At 36.4% G+C, this 16,059-nt stretch overlaps 1 protein-coding gene across 5 annotated transcripts in view; it reads left to right on the forward strand.

The window, feature by feature from the left end:
- The window catches only part of LOC104589943 (oxysterol-binding protein-related protein 1C-like), a 63,360-nt gene that overhangs the window by 14,587 nt on the left and 32,714 nt on the right, over positions 1 to 16,059 (forward strand). For all 5 annotated transcript variants that reach the window (XM_010248421.3, XM_010248422.3, XM_010248423.3 and 2 more), the window contains exon 4: positions 9,823 to 10,274. In XM_010248421.3, coding sequence (XP_010246723.1) covers positions 9,823 to 10,274 — 452 coding nt within the window. The remainder of the gene's footprint in view (positions 1 to 9,822; positions 10,275 to 16,059) is intronic.

Here is a 16,059-nt window from a genome sequence, read left to right on the forward strand (position 1 = left end):
AAAGGGGTTTACTTCATGAAAAAGCTGAAGAGGTTGAAGAAAGGATTAAAGAGTGGAATAAAGAAGAGTTTAGAAGTTTGGAGGAGTTGAAAGAAAGAATCTTGGAAAGGATAAAGGAGCTAGATCAAAAGGAGGCCAGAAAAGAATGTAGTCAGGAGGATAGAATAGAGAGGTGGAACCTAAAAGTAGAGCTAGAAGGGATCCCAAGGAAGGAAGAAATCTCTTTGAGACAAAAATCAAGATGTAAATGGCTCTTGGAAGGAGATGGTAGTACACAATTTTTTTCACTCTCGCAAATGGAAGAAGAAAAAATCTAATTTACCAGCATTGAGATTGAAGGTCGGGTGATAGACAGGGAGGAGGAAATTGCTAAATGTCTTGTGGATCACTTCAAATCAATCTTTTCCATTGTAGGAGACAGCTACCTAAACTTGGAAGATTTGGATTGGATTAGACTGCATGAAACCCAAACTGCCTTTCTTGAAAGGAATTTCACTGTAGAGGAGGTCCGTGAAGCAGTTTTCTCAATGGAGAGAGCTAAAGCTTCGGGTCCTGATGGATTTTCTATAGCTTTTTATCAAGATTGTTGGCAGATCCTATAATCTGACTTGATGGAGGTGTTTTTTGAATTCCATTGCAAAGGGAAAATCTCACCAGGCATGGAAGCTACCTTCCTTGCTCTAGTGCCCAAAAAGAGAGGCGAAAACCACAAAGGATTTTAGGCCTATAAGTCTAATTGGGAGCCTCTATAAAATCATTGCTAAAGTTTTGGTAGGAAGATTGAAATCCATGTTACCATTGGTAATCTCCCAAAACCAAGGAGCCTTTGTAGAGGGGAGACAAATAATAGACCTAATCCTTGTGGCAAATGAGTGTGTGGCTGAAAAGAAAGAAACAAGGAGTGAGAGGACTAATTTGTAAGCTAGATCTAGAAAAAACCTATGATATGGTGGATTGGTCCTTCTAGTTCTTTTGGAAAAGTTTGGATTTTGGGCGAGAGATGGAGGAATTGGTTTAAAGGATGTATTAGCTCAGTACATTTCTCGGTTCTAGTAAATGGAGTAGCTCAGGATTTCTTCCCAACAAAAAGAGGTTTAAGGCAGGGAGATCCCATTTCTCTCCTTTTTACCTTTGTGGCCGAAGTGCTAAGCAAAATGATTGTTGAGGCTGATCTAAATAATTTGCTTAGAGGATGGAGAGTTGGTAGGGAGGAGATTGTTGTCACTCACTTGCCTTTTGCAGATGACTTAATCATTTGTTGTGATGAATGTAGTGAATCCAATGTGAACTTAAAACTTCTAGTTAATGGTTTCCAAAGGGTATCAATGTTGTAACTGAATTGGGGGAAGAGTTGTGTGGGAGGAATTAATATGGGAGAACAAGATATTTAGGTGGTGGCAGAAATACTAGGTTGCGGAATTAGGAGTTGGCCCCTAGAGCATCTTGGTAATGCCATTAGGGGGTATCCCTAGGTTAGAAAGCTTTTGGAAACCGGTAATAGTAAGGTTCACAAAAAAGTAAGCTTTTTGGAAGAGGAGTTATATTTCTATGGGAGGAAGAATTACAATGATTAGATCTACCTTAGCTAACTTGCCTACCTACTTCCTTTCCTCCTTTAGACTACCGGTCAGGATTGCAAAGAACTTGGAGAAAATTATGAGAGATTTCTTGTGGGAATGAGGGATGAAAGAAGAGATCCATCTTATAAAATGGGAACAGGTATACAAACCTACAGAATTGGGAGGACTTATAATTGAGAATCTAATAAAGAGAAATACAGCTCTACTAGGAAAATGGCTCTGGAGGTTTCCTTTAGAAAGAGATAGATTGTGGCACAACACAAGGTCATTGGAAGCATTCACGGTAAGGCAGAAAATAGCTGGAATGCAACTTTGGCAACTCATACTTCTTCAAGATCCCCCTAGAAAGCAATAATAGAGGTATTTCCAACATTTCTCAGTTTCACTTGGTTTGATGTGGGTAATGGGGAGAGGGTCCTATTCTGGGAAGATCTTTGGGTTAGGGATCTACCATTGAAACAACGATTTTCCTTACTCTTTTTCTTTATCCAATTACAAGGCTGAACCCATCTCAAAATTTGGTTGTTCAACAAAACTTGCTATAAATTGGGATTTTGGATTTAAGAGAGGTCTAAGCGATTTTGAGCTTGATTCCCTTGCCCTCTTACTATCAAAGCTGGAAAATGTTTTCTTGGACCCTAACTCTCTAGATGGAAGAATTTGGTTCCCTTCAACTGATGGCCTTTTCTCTTGTGCTTCCTTTTTTAACCATCTTGTCTTGTTAGAGCCTTTGGGGGAAACTTTCCTAGTTAAAGAAATCTGGTGTAAACATATCCCTCCTAAAGTACAAGTTTTGTGTTGGGAAGTGTTCCTTGGGAAGATCAATACCTGTGACTTGCTACAAAAAATAAGGCCAAACAAATGCCTTTCTCCTCATGTGTGTATCCTTTGCAAGTAAAGCAGTGAGACCCTTCCTCATTTACTTGTTACCTGCCCTTCTGTGTTTGTATATGGAAATACGTTTGTTCTCTCTTTAGTTGCAGATGGGATCCTCCATAGGATGTGGTAGGCCTATTCAATTCCAGTTTCATAAGTCAACAAAAGAAGAGAGGAAGAGTTATGTGGAGGACAGTGAGAGCAGCGCTGATCTGGACTGTATGGGAAGAAAGAAATCAGAGAATTTTTAATGAGAAGAGCTAGTCAAAGGAGGAACTGTTTGAAGCCATAACAGTAAGAACAGCACATTGGGTAAAAACTTTGGATCTATTTTGAGAATTCTCAACAAATGACATAATGCGATCCTGGAAGTGGCACAAACAGTTAGGCCTGCAGAAAGCATAAGAATGATTTGGAAACCTCCATCTTTCAATAAACTGAAGCTTAACTTTGATGGTAGCTCATTGGTAATCCAAGACGGGCAGGAATAGGAGGTGTTTTCAGAAACCATGGAGTGGTAGTGGCATTATTTTCAGGACCAATTGGTTTGGAGATTCAGTACAAGCTGAAGTGATGGCTCTCTTACATGGATTAAGACTTGCTGTACAAGTTGGAGTATGGTAATTAGAAGTGGAAGGAGATTCTCAGTTAGTCATATCTTGGTCCAAGAATATCGGATCGGCTCCATGGATATAAGGACATGCTTTTAGGGTGATCGGTACCTTGGCAAAGAGATTCAATTCCACTTTTGGGTGGATAAGAAGGTCTGCAAATGGAATGGCAGATTTATTGGCAAAGCAAGGAGCTGATAGAGATGGCTTGTTTTGGGCTAAATTGTAATCTGATGTACTTTGGGATGCTGGTAACTTATCAGCCTTTTTAGGAATTCTTTGTAATTGTAATTTGATAAGATCTTGGGGATGACATCCCTGTCATCATTTGTACTGCTACAGATTTCTTTAAATCTAATAAATTAATCTCTTATGCTGATTAAAAAAAAACTTTTCTATTTCATTAGGATGAGTTATTTCCATACCATTGATCACCACTCTTCAGATCCAAATTTCCTTTCATCTTCCCTCCTTAAAATTTCACTCATCTATTGGTTTGGAATTCCATGAATATGAACTTGCCATTTGTATCCAATTCCTAACTATGTCATCCACTGAGAAATAGGAGGAGAGCTCTATGGTCAATAACCTTTTCCTTCCCTATTCAAACAGTCTCCACTCTTACCCTGTCTAGCACCTCAATTTGGGATTTAATTTGATTTTTTTTTCATCCATTGAAGCCAAAAACTTTGTCTTTCTAAACTTTTAGTTTTGCTTTTAGGTTCCCAAAATTTGAATCTCTTCCATCTATAATTACAATTCGCCTCCCACCAAGTTCTGATAGTGCTCCCAAAGAAGCTTCTACAGCTTGGTGCTTGAAGCTTCTTGGAATTCTACTTTATGCTTGGTGCTTGCATACTTTTAGGGCAATTGGAAATTGCTGTTGGAAGCTTCTAAAGCTTGACAATAGGAATAGGACCTCGGAGATGATTGACATTGCAAGGGTGCTGATTGAGGTTTTTGGTTTGAGTAGTATTCCAACTGTTCTTGAGTTTGAGTTTGTAGGTGAGGTTTGTGACTTGAGAACTTCGATTGAAGGGGAAGATTCAACTTCACTCCACACGGTTGAGGCAGGGGATTTAGTGGATTTGAGTAGTGTTTTGGATGGAGTTAAAGATGATGTTAAGTTACAAGGAACAATGGTAGGAGGGAAGGAGGAAGGTTGGCTTGAGGAAGAAGATGATAAGATGGATTGTAGTGGGGGTAATCTAGTAGTTTCAACTTTGGTTGTTTCACAATAGATTGAAGCTGAATAGCCAAGTGGGGGAGAAAGGGGACAAAAGAGTAATAGTGGGTTCAAAGTACCAATACAGTCTGATATGTTGGATGGGGCATATCAAACTTTGTAACAACACACTTCACATTTTTTAGTTTTTTTTTCAAACCCTAGAACACTCATTATTTCACATATTGGTGACCCACCAATATGATACTTATTGGACGATATGTTGCAAAATTTTAATCCTTTGTGGAGGCAGAGGTGGTAAAAGTGACAAAGGATTGTTTTTATGAAAAGTAAAAGAAAAAAAAAATCATTAAAAGGAAAAAGGATACAGTCTGGGAGGGTGATAAGATATCACCATACAAAAACTACCTATCTTCAAATATCCAAATTACAATTTTGTAAACCCACCCCTCCCATAAACTTCTCCAAAGTCGACTCACTTGACCTGAGAAAACTCAGAAAAAAAAATCCAAACTGCAACAAAATACCAATGGCTGCCACCAGATTGCATACTTTCAATCCTTGACTTCAAGAAACCTTTCTTCCTTTGCTAGCCCCTCTTTGTATCTTGGCCAGGAGGAAAATTCCAAAGGAGAAGCCATGATTCGATTCACTCTCCACTACCTTCCTGTCTATTTCTTCCAAAAAACCCTTCACTTTTCTTCAACAAGTTCTTCTTCCCTCTCTTCTTCTTCCTTCCAAGTTTCTTCCCCCTCCCCAAAATTTTCTTCTCTTCCGATCTTATTAAACTGCTCAAATACCCATCTAACCACCATAGTTGTCAAGGCGACACCTAGGCAACAAGGTGCCCTTGGAGGCTCGCCTCGCCCAGTCGTCAAGCAGTTTTGTATACTGTCTTATAAAGTACTTTTGTATTGTTATTTTTTTGAGATTATAATTACAAAAGAGACATTATTAAACAAAAATATTCATTTTTTTGTGTTTATAAACTAATTTATTTTTAATATCTTTTTATTTGTTAGGGTTTAATCAACACAAACATTGCTAACTGCTTATTGAACCCTCAAAGACTTCAAAATCTGAACCAATAAGTAAGGGAAGAACTTAAATTTTGTCTAATCAACATCTTTCTTCTTCCACATTTCCTATAACAAAAATAGGGGTTCAGCCCCTATATTTTTTGTTCTTCTTTTCCTATAACAAAAATGGGGGTTCAGCCCCTATATTTTTTGTTCTTCTTTTCCTATAACAAAAATGGGGGTTCAGCCCCTATATTTTTTGAATTTTCTTTTCTTTCTTCTTTTTCTTCTCATAAATATGTTGATTTTCTAGACTTAAGCATGAAGTTTATGATCTTCTTATGAAAATTATGGATAGTTATTAAGGAAAGATGGTTATGGAACCTAGGGAACTACCCAAGATTTGGAATCTCAATCAACTCAGACTTAAACTATCAAGATATATGATGAAAAATAGTACCAACAAATAAAGAACTAATTAAAAAACTAACAATACAAGTTGAGAGACTTACCTCTTTGATTTAGCCTTGGTAGAACTTGAAAGAAACTCTTGCAGAGCCTAGGAATGTCACTTTTTTGATGTTTTGGGCCATGAAAATGATTTGCAATTGTTTCTTGATGCAAAAGAATGAATTTTTTAGAGGGTTTTTGCTTTTTAAAGTTAGAACATGAATATTAAGAGAAATGGGCAGTTTTGGCATGTTCTAACTCTAGCTTTTGAGTTTTTGTCAATCAATCAATCCAAGATTTATATGAATTTTTCTAGGGTTTCTTGTGCCCAATGGGGTTATTCTTGAACCTGTCTATGTCAGGCTTGAATTTGACCTCTTAGTGGCAAAAAATGTAAATTTGAAATGGCCAAAATGGCTCTTATGTCATTTCCTATTTTTAAGAAGAGTTACTTCGTGTTTTTGGGTTCTTTTAGTCTATTTGGCTTATCTTAATTGGTCTAAGGGCTAGTGGGGTTTAAGTGAAGGGCTGACATCACCCCCACCATCTTTAAGTCCTAGATTAGTGTAGATTGTGGATTATTTAATTTGATGTACACAAACTAAATCTTTTTGGTTCAATGGTCAAACAATGAACTTAGGTCATGAAATTTGACATGCTAGGGGTTTTTGGGTCTATGAACATGGTAGTGAGATTTTATTGGTCAAATGGAGTCTTTATGATGGAGATCTATGACTGACAAGCTTTAATCGATGGGATTAAAAGAAACATAATCTTGGTTTGATGATAAGTCAAATGAGAGAATTTGTGGTTGAAATTTGATGGGTAGGTAGTTTTGTATGTTTAGAATCTGATGGAAGAGATGGATTTTTTTTTATTTTTTTATTTTTTTATCAGAGGTAAGGATCAAGAGGTTTGGTTCAAATTAGAGTTTAGCTTAAGCTTCTCAACCGGTGGGTGGGCTCGAAATGTAAGCTTGTTTGTTTTAGAGGGAAATATTTGTGATTGAGATTGGTTGGGTAGATTATTTTGAGGTTTGAACTTAATGAGAGAGCCTTGGTCACTTGGATTGTAACTTTTGGCGTGGTTTAATCGTAAACATCAAATTGGAATATTTGCCAATGGGATGGTCAAATGAAGAGATTTTGAGTTGAAATTTGGCGCATGGGTGTAAGGTGTTGAATCATGTGAAGGGTTTAGATCTAGTGTAGGACATGTTGAACTTAGTCTTTTCAGTATTGTTCAGTTGGGACCATCAAAATGGAATCTTGGCAGTTATTGGATTTCATTTTTAGTTAAGTCAAGTTTTGAATATTGCATCGGAACCATCAAAAGGGAATGTAGCATGATGAATAATGATTTTTTTGGATTTTGGTCATGACATTTGATGTGCAACTAAGTTTTGTTTCCTCAAGTCTAGAGGTTACACCATTCTCATTGATTGAAACCATTGAAAGGGATAGTGGTTTTGTGGAAATGGAATGTGAATTTTGCGTATCTTGGATGTTTATTGATGTGATCTGATTGAGTGTTTGATGTTTGGATGGTGTCAAAATGAGGATAATGGATTTGTTTTCATGTTTTGGGGTCTTGAAAGTGGGTTCAGAGATGTAGGATGAAGGGACCGAGCAAAAATTGGGTGCTGACACAATTTTCATCTATATTTCTTTCTCTTCCTTCTTATGGCTCTGTATTGTATGTAGGATTGGCTGATTTGGTGGACATATGATCAACCACCAAATCCCATCCCAAAATTCAGGCAATCAACCATAGAAACTGCCAAGATTCCATTTTGATGGTCCCAATTGAACAAAACTGAAAAGACTAAGTTCAACATGTCCTACACTAGATCTAAACCTCTCAATTCTAGAGTTTGCTTCAAGCTGCTGACATGTATTTCATCAAGCCTCCCCCAAGACATCCCAAAGTAGACTACGATACACCATTTATACCATCTATCAAAGTTCAAGTTGAAAACCCAATCAAACGGCCTTTTAATTTGTATCGTGTGCTGGGTAACATGGTAAAATTGTTTGGTCAGTAATCCCATTGGCTTTCATTGATTGGTCCAAATTCCTCTTGCTCATGGGTTGGCTAGAAGAGCCTGATTCACCTAAATGCATACCTGATGTGCCGTGCTGCTTTAAAGTTTATGAAGATTCCTTTTTTTTTTGATAAATGAACTTAAAATTTTATTAAAATTATTCAGAAGCCATTACAAGGGACTGAAGTGCAACCTCTCATGCCTTTTCTATTTCTTCTGAAATTATAGTTGTCTGTTTCCTAGGCTTGCTTTTCACCTACTAGACAAATCTCTTTTTTGTCTTTCATCATTCAATTGTATTGAAAGTGGCTTCAATAAATGCACCACATTTCTCTTAAAAAGAATTCAAAAGAAACCTGCGTTGAAAAATGGAAGTTTGAGAGTCATTCATATCAATATGAGAGGATCCCTATACATGCTTCCATAGCCATACATCTGAATTTCAATCTTTTCTGATTACTGAAAGTGAAATTGTAAAAATATGAAAAATGAATATAGTGGTAAGTACAATTTCCAAGTTTTTTTTTTTTTTTTTTATTCATGAAACTAGAAAACAGGTGGTAGCCCATCCCCCAAACCTATAATCCCCCAACCCTGGCGAAGGTGGGATTCGATCTCAAGTCTCCACTACAACTGGTCAGAGACCTTACCTACTGAGCCTGTTGGCACCTTCAATACAATGCCCAAGTTAAACATTAAAAATAAAGTGGCCTAGAGAATAGAGATTTATAGGCCCAAAGTAAGGTTTCTGTATGAGAAAATGCTCATAAGGCACCCTCAACCTGGTTAGTTAGATCCACAAAAAGGATAATCTCTGATCACTTTATGGCATGATGACATGCAATGGAATTAGCTGATTTAAGAACCAATGGAGTGACCAGGGGTCTTTCCTTGATAATTTGGTAACTTGGCCTCCAGAGTCACTTGGAGTGTTTCTCATCCACGCATTTGGTCAGTCTCTGTGGATTGTAAACTTTTAAATCCCTTTGAAAAGGATGGTTGAAGTCTTCAAAAAGGAGATATGAGCTCTGATTAATCACTGATCGCTAATTGATCCAGAAATGAAAATTATTAATTCTATCCCTGAATATCTCCTATGTTTGAATTCTGCACTTCATGGATGGACATCCATTAAACTTCTGTTTAATTTATTGTTCAGTTCAAGTAGTCCAAATATAAAACAACAAGGTCTGAGTGGGAAAGAACTAGCAACTGGAAATTCCTCTCTGATCACTGAATAGTCAACACCCTTGTTAGGATCTTCAGTGCCCGCATCAACTCACCCAGTGGATAACTCTTATGGTGGCCAACTGACTTGCTGCTTGCCAAAGGATCTTCAATGTCTACACCCAGATGATCACTCTTATGGTGGCTAAGTCAACTACTTCTTGAAATGAATGTGCTCAATTTCTGAACAATCCTAATATTTCTCTATTCTCCATAGAACTTTATATGACATGGTTCTTCATATGATTTTACCACGGATACTGAAAGGTCAGAGGTACTAATTACCAGAATACCAGCATATACCAAGAGAGTGAAGTTTATGTTTTCCTGTGAAATCTTATTGTCTGTGATGAGTTGCAATTAATTGTATGACTGAATGTTCTACCATACAGAATCAACACATTAATGTTTTGGGTTTAGCCTTTTTCTTTGCATCTTTTTATGAGCTAGTTTTATTTTGATTCTTATGTTAACTCATTTACTACTTTCTAGTTTCTTGGTTAGTCTGTAAGAAAGTCAGCACTTGGGGGGTTAGTCTATGAACATGGTAAGTACTATAATACTGCAATGATGAAGCCCACCTGTTGTAAAGGAAAATACCCCATTCCCCTAACACAAATAAGAAATAAAAAATAAAATTAAACTTTCTTTCACACATGATGGTCCTTCAGGATGCCCTTTTAGCAAGACAATTTACCATATCTGGAGAATGGAGATCATCATGTTTTGAAGTTGAAGGTTCACAACTGCTAGTGTGCATTATCTTATCCAGTTTCCTTGGTGATATGTTTCAGAAAACCTTATTTCTCTCATGGAATGTTTTTTTCAGAAGGAAGTGCTAGCGAATCTGATGATTACAATGAAAGACATGATGCTGCAGAGGAGGAAACAGACGATGATGATAATACTTTCTTTGACACACGGGATTTTCTCTCATCAAGCTCCTATAACAGCAGCAGTGGGTCTGATTTCCAGAGATCATCAGTTGATTCTGATGATGAAGAACCTTATGCTTGTGATTCTGAGGGCAGTATTGATAGTTCAGTTAAGTTTGCTGGAACTAACTATCCTCGTATGAGGAGGCGCAAGAAATTGCCTGACCCAGTTGAAAAAGAGAAGGGAGTTAGTCTATGGTCATTGATTAAAGATAACATTGGGAAGGATCTGACAAAAGTTTGTCTTCCTGTCTACTTTAATGAGCCACTCTCTTCATTGCAAAAATGTTTCGAAGATTTGGAGTATTCTTACCTAATAGACCAGGCAAATGAATGGGGTAAAAGGGTAAGTTATCAATAGGAATTTAATGACATCTCATTTTATTTCCAAGAAGTGGACATGCATATATTTATATATGCATATGCATACGTAATATAAATGCCATGCATGCATATTGCCTATTGCATTTATTCTATCTTATAAGGTAAGTATCGATTTTGATTAATTTTCTGCTATATGCAAACTGCAAGGTTGTTTGCTCCATAATCATCTTTATGTATCCTTAAATTATTGGAAGTATGTACTCATTGCATTCTTGTTAAACCAAGTGTTTTTTAGAAAGAGTTAATTATATTCAAAAGGACAAAAGATGAGTGTACATAAGAGGATGTACAAAGAACACAAATATATGCAGGTGAAGCACAGCCAATAAAAAAGCTACTTGGGCATAATGTTGTCACTTTACAATCGAGACTTCTTAACCCCCTGCTTTAGCTAATCTTTCATATCTAATCTGGGTATTCAACTAATAGTTACTCTAGTTCCGTCAAGGAAATGTTATAGTCTCTGAAGCCCATTGCTCATGCTTTGAGACCATATGATAGCTTTTCTTGAATCTGTTTCAGTTGTTGTTGATGTGATTTGGAGAAACTTGACTGTTCTGAGATGGGCTTCGTTGATGTGTAAAATTATCACTGTTAGTTATGCTTTGAGACCATTGCTCATGCTTTGTTGATGTGTAATTAATCAAAGTTCCATGATGAATTTGAATGAATATCAGTTTAATGGTTACCGATTGGATGATACTAGTTGATTTGGTCATCAGTTTTTCAGGTATGATACCTTTTAAGTATCATAATCAGGCTCTTTGCTGATTTATGTACTTTTCTGTTTGTGTTTTGGTTTTTCTCTTTAATAAGGGATTTTGTTTTGCTTTTCTTTGTTGTTATGCATTGTAGGAAAAACCATTTGAAGTGGCTTGCTCTAACGATTGTTTTTACTCCCTTGTTTATACAACATCCTTCACTCTTCTCTCTCTCTCTCTCTCTCTCGTTGTTCCAAAGGTTCGAGCCTGCATGCTTGTTACTCCAACATCTTGATTCCACTGAATACTCCTTTTCCATTCCATGGTGGGGGCCTTGATCAGGGTTTAAAATGTCAGTGTTGGTGGAAATGTTGGTCATCCAAATATAGGAAACATGTTGGAAATGTCAGAAATATCAATCGGAAACATTGTAAAAATTATGGGCATGGTGGAAACATTGTGAAATATACACAAATACCGAATGGTATTTTATGAAATGATAGAAGAAGCATAGGGCACCTTTTTAAATTATTATCTTGTTCTAAATCATTAAACAAAATGAAGAAACTAAGGGTATAGGCAAAATAATACATTGTGAAGTTGTCCTATAAAGCTGGCTCAAAGTGGTAATCATGTTGTGAGGTGGGCAATAACATTGTTACTCCAAATATCTATAATATTGTCACCAACTTATGTTATAATACTCTCTTATAGTCCACATATTGCCAAAAGTGTTCACTGGGGAATACGTTGATTCCAGTAAAATTTCGTATCAGTACCCATAGAAATGGAAATATTTGGAAATTTATGGACATTTCCTTGAGATCTACTGTCTTACATTGTCTGAAATTTTAGAGTATGCATGTTCAAGTGTATTTATTTCTTGTGGAATTTTGATGAAAGATTAGAACTTTGGTTATGTGCAACCTAGATGTCATAGAAACTGGTTAAGTTAGTAGAGGTAGGAAAGTGGCTTGGAGCATTATTCCAAAAGCTATATTCTAGGCAGTATGGGGGAAGAGAAGTTCTTGGATGTTTGAAGGAAAACAGAGCTCAGTTGAGGAGATTACAAAGAAGGTGATGAGCATGGTATTTTCTTGGTTGGTAAATCATACATCTTTTAAAGAAATTACAATATTTTCTTGGTTGTAAAGTTTTAAGAGTTTGGTTGTATACCATTTGTACAGTCTCATAGTACATGGAATTTTATACTTTTTGATTGTAATAAATGAATGCTTTGCCTTGTTTCCAAATAAAATTCTAGTCAGCAACACCAATAACCAGTAACCAGCTATTGTTTTATATTATGATTTAAAATGTCAAAATATTTCCTAATATTTCTATGACATTTCCATTTCCATGTGTGCTGACACAAAATATTACTGGAATTGACATATTCCCCTTGAGTACATTAGATTGACATGATGACTGTTTTGATCCAGTATTATTGCAGATATGTGGATTAGCAGTATTATTGACCATTTAATGGAGATGATGACCTTTTCGAACCAGCCCAAAATTCTCTTTGAGATCAATGTTAAATCTTCGTTTTTGTTTGTATAATAGGTTATTTGGTTTAGCTATTAGAGAATTGTTTGCATTTTCTGTTAGTTTATTTTGCTCGATCTTTATTATGTAGTTTTAACTCTTAAAGTTTATAAGAGAATTTCATAGCATGTTAATTTGTCTGTTAGTCTTTCTTGGCTTTGTTTTATGATTTTTAACAGGATAATAATCTAAAAGGGTGTACTTATGCTTCTATCATTTCATAAAATATTATTCATAGTTTCGCAGGGTGCCAAGGTGAGGCTGGGTGACAGGGTGCGCCTTGTCACATAGTTGCCTAGGCAGGCACTTAGGTGTTGCCTAGGTGATGGATTTTTTTTTTCAATAAAAATCATGAATCTTTTTTTTTTTTCATCTTTTTGAGAGAAGGTAAAGCAAAGAATTTATTAGAGTAAAAACCATGAATACTATTGTTATTCTCTAGGTTCCATAGCAACCAGCAACCATCTTTCATCAATAATTATCTATAATCTTCATAAAAAAGTATGAACTTAATATTAAAACATAGACAATCAACATATTCATGAGAGGTAAAAGAAAGAAAAGAAAATTCATAAATTAATAGGGTCTGACCCCTATATTTTTGATAGGTACAACAGATGAGTAACCCAGCTACCAGCACTAGCTAGACTATGAAAATGCTTTTACATTGTTCCCTAAAACATTTTCTCCCTATTTACCCCTTGTCTGGCTAGAGCATCAGCCAGTCCATTTGCTGATCTTTGAATCCATGTAAATCTTGTGTTTAAATCTCTAGAAAGCTGCCTGATTCCCCTCACCATTTGTCTGAACCACCATGAGCTGAGCCTATTAGTTTACAGCCAACTTTAGACAGTCTTTGAATCACCTTCCAAATGGAGGTTTGTGATGCCGAGGGACCTGCTGTATCTTAAGCCATGCATTAAAGCTATCAGCTCTGCTTTCACTGACTTTCCTTGACTTGTAGGTCCTCAATAGATGCTCATAATGTCTTCATGGTTTATAAATATCCACTCTCCACCTGGGTTCCCAAGGCTACAGCCATCTAAGTTTAATTTCACCCAATCTACTATAGGGGCATGCTAATCAAGGATAGGTGAATGAACTGCAGATGATGAGTCAACTACCAGTCCCCATCCCCTATTTTTGTCCTAGGAAAAGAAGAAAAGAAGAATCTGTTGATTGGACAGAACTTTAAGTTCTGCCTTGCTTATTGGTTCAGGTTTTGAAGTCTTTGAGTTTTAATACAGTATACACCAACATGTGTGTTAATTGAATCCTAACAAATAGGAAAAAAATAAAAGAAACTAGTATATAAACCCACAACATGAATAATTTAGTTTAATAATGGTTTTATTATTATAATCTCAAAAAATAAAGAACATACAAGTATTTCATAGGGCCATGAACAAAATTCATAGGCGATTAGCCACCTTCTATGGGCACCTTTTCATCTAGGCAATTGCCTTGACAACTATGATTTATTGTATATTTCCACATATTTCACAATGTTTCTACCATGTCAATAATTTTTACACATTTCCATATGGAATTTTCAACATTTTAGACATGTTTCCTATATTTGGAAAACCAATATTTCCATCAACATCAACATATATTTTGAAGTTAATAACAAACAGATTAACAATGTAATCATAGTTATTCAAGGGCAAAGAGGTGTAACCACATTCAATTCTGACTATGGATTGATTCCAATGTAATTTTAGCCTATATTTGTAATCGTTTTTCACATCATTAGGAAACATCCTGTACCTGTTTTTGTACTTGTTTCTATTATCAATTATAGTTGTCCTTGTTTTGGAATTGGGTGTATCAAGTTTGTGATAGCATCTATTTGTTTTATCCTTATTCTGACTTGTTTTCTCTTTATGTGTAAATGATAAATTATACTAATAATTTTATTTTTATCACTATTGTCAATGTGATGTTGCAATAGAGGGCCTCACTCTTGGGGCCTTAAGTCCATATCAAATTGGCTACATTAGTGCCTGCATGCTACATGACTATAGTAGCTTCTCTCTATGGAAGTTCATTTACAATTGGCCCATAACCAACCCTGTAAGAAGCACACTCCAATAGGCACAATGCAAAAAACACCAAAAAGATAAAATTGGTGTATTTGTAATTTTCTTTCTTGCTTTATACAACAATCTAACCTCATATAATCTTTGAAGTTTGACATCTGTTACTTTGTTATAGCTGAGAGGGCACTAGTCCACCTCTTTTGGTTAGTGACACATTAATCAGAGGACTGGAATCTAGCAGTGAGACTTTGCTTTACTAGTTTTGTAACTTAAAGCAGCTAGTCACCTTGTGTTCCGTGCCACCTGAATCATAATGATTAATTGTTTTGGCCCTTAGGCAATGTGGCAGCTAGTTGGTGCCTTTGTGCTGACTAGTTGACCATGAAAAGTTATGTTTTAAATTTAAGATAATTATGCAATGTCATATTTAATCTAATTAAGGTTTCAAATATGCAATGAAAGATAATCAGAGGGAGTGACAGTTTGTCTCTCAGAGGAGTATATGACCTTGACTATCTGATGTTGCCCCCTTGTTTATGACAACTTCATATTAACATTGTTTTTTTTTTTTGTATTTGATTCCAAAGATTAGGTTGTCATTCTTTATTCCCTGGATAGCAAGAGATTGGGAAGAGATGCCAACTTTGTGTTGTTGTGTGGTAATGATTCCATGGTCATGATTCAAGTTTGATCATGTTGAAGTTTGACCTGCCATAGAATTCTGTCTTGTTCGTTGACTGTAGAGTAAAGTAGACAGCAAGAAGTAGGAGAGGAAAGAAAAGAGAGAAGAGAGAAAAGAGAGAAAGGCTGGTTCGAATTAGGGAAAAAAGTTAATCCCTTGATTCGGCCAGACCTATTATTATATTATTGACTTATTGAAAAAGACTTGAGTGCCCTTCTTTAAGTAAGAGGCACTCGAACTAACATAACAGTACACATCAGCATTCTCAACAAGTACAAAGACTGAAATACCCCTTCACTAACACCACTAACACTCCCCCTCAAGCTGGTGAGTATATATCATATAATCCCAGCTTGTTACATATGTAGTCCACTCTCCCCCGACTCAAGCCTTTTGTAAACAAGTCTGCCCACTGGTTTCCCGTACTAACATATGCAGTTTCTATCACCCCATTCAGCACCTTCTCTCTCACAAAATGACAGTCAACTTCGATGTGCTTGGTTCTTTCATGAAACACTGGATTGGAAGAGATATGAACCGCTGCCTGATTGTCACAGTAAAGCTTCATTGGAGTACTGATGTCATATCCTATCTCCTGTAGAAGGTTCCTCAGCCACACTAGTTCACAAGCAGTATGTGCCATGGCCCTATATTCCGCTTCTGCACTGCTTCTTGCCACAACTGTTTGCTTCTTACTTTTCCATGTTACCAGGTTACCCCCCAGAAAGGTGCAATAGCCTGTGGTAGATCGTCTATCAGACATAGAACCTGCCC

The sequence above is a fragment of the Nelumbo nucifera genome, chromosome 1 (assembly GCF_055504915.1).
Source record: "Nelumbo nucifera cultivar China Antique chromosome 1, China Antique-T2T, whole genome shotgun sequence".
NCBI lineage: Eukaryota > Viridiplantae > Streptophyta > Magnoliopsida > Proteales > Nelumbonaceae > Nelumbo > Nelumbo nucifera.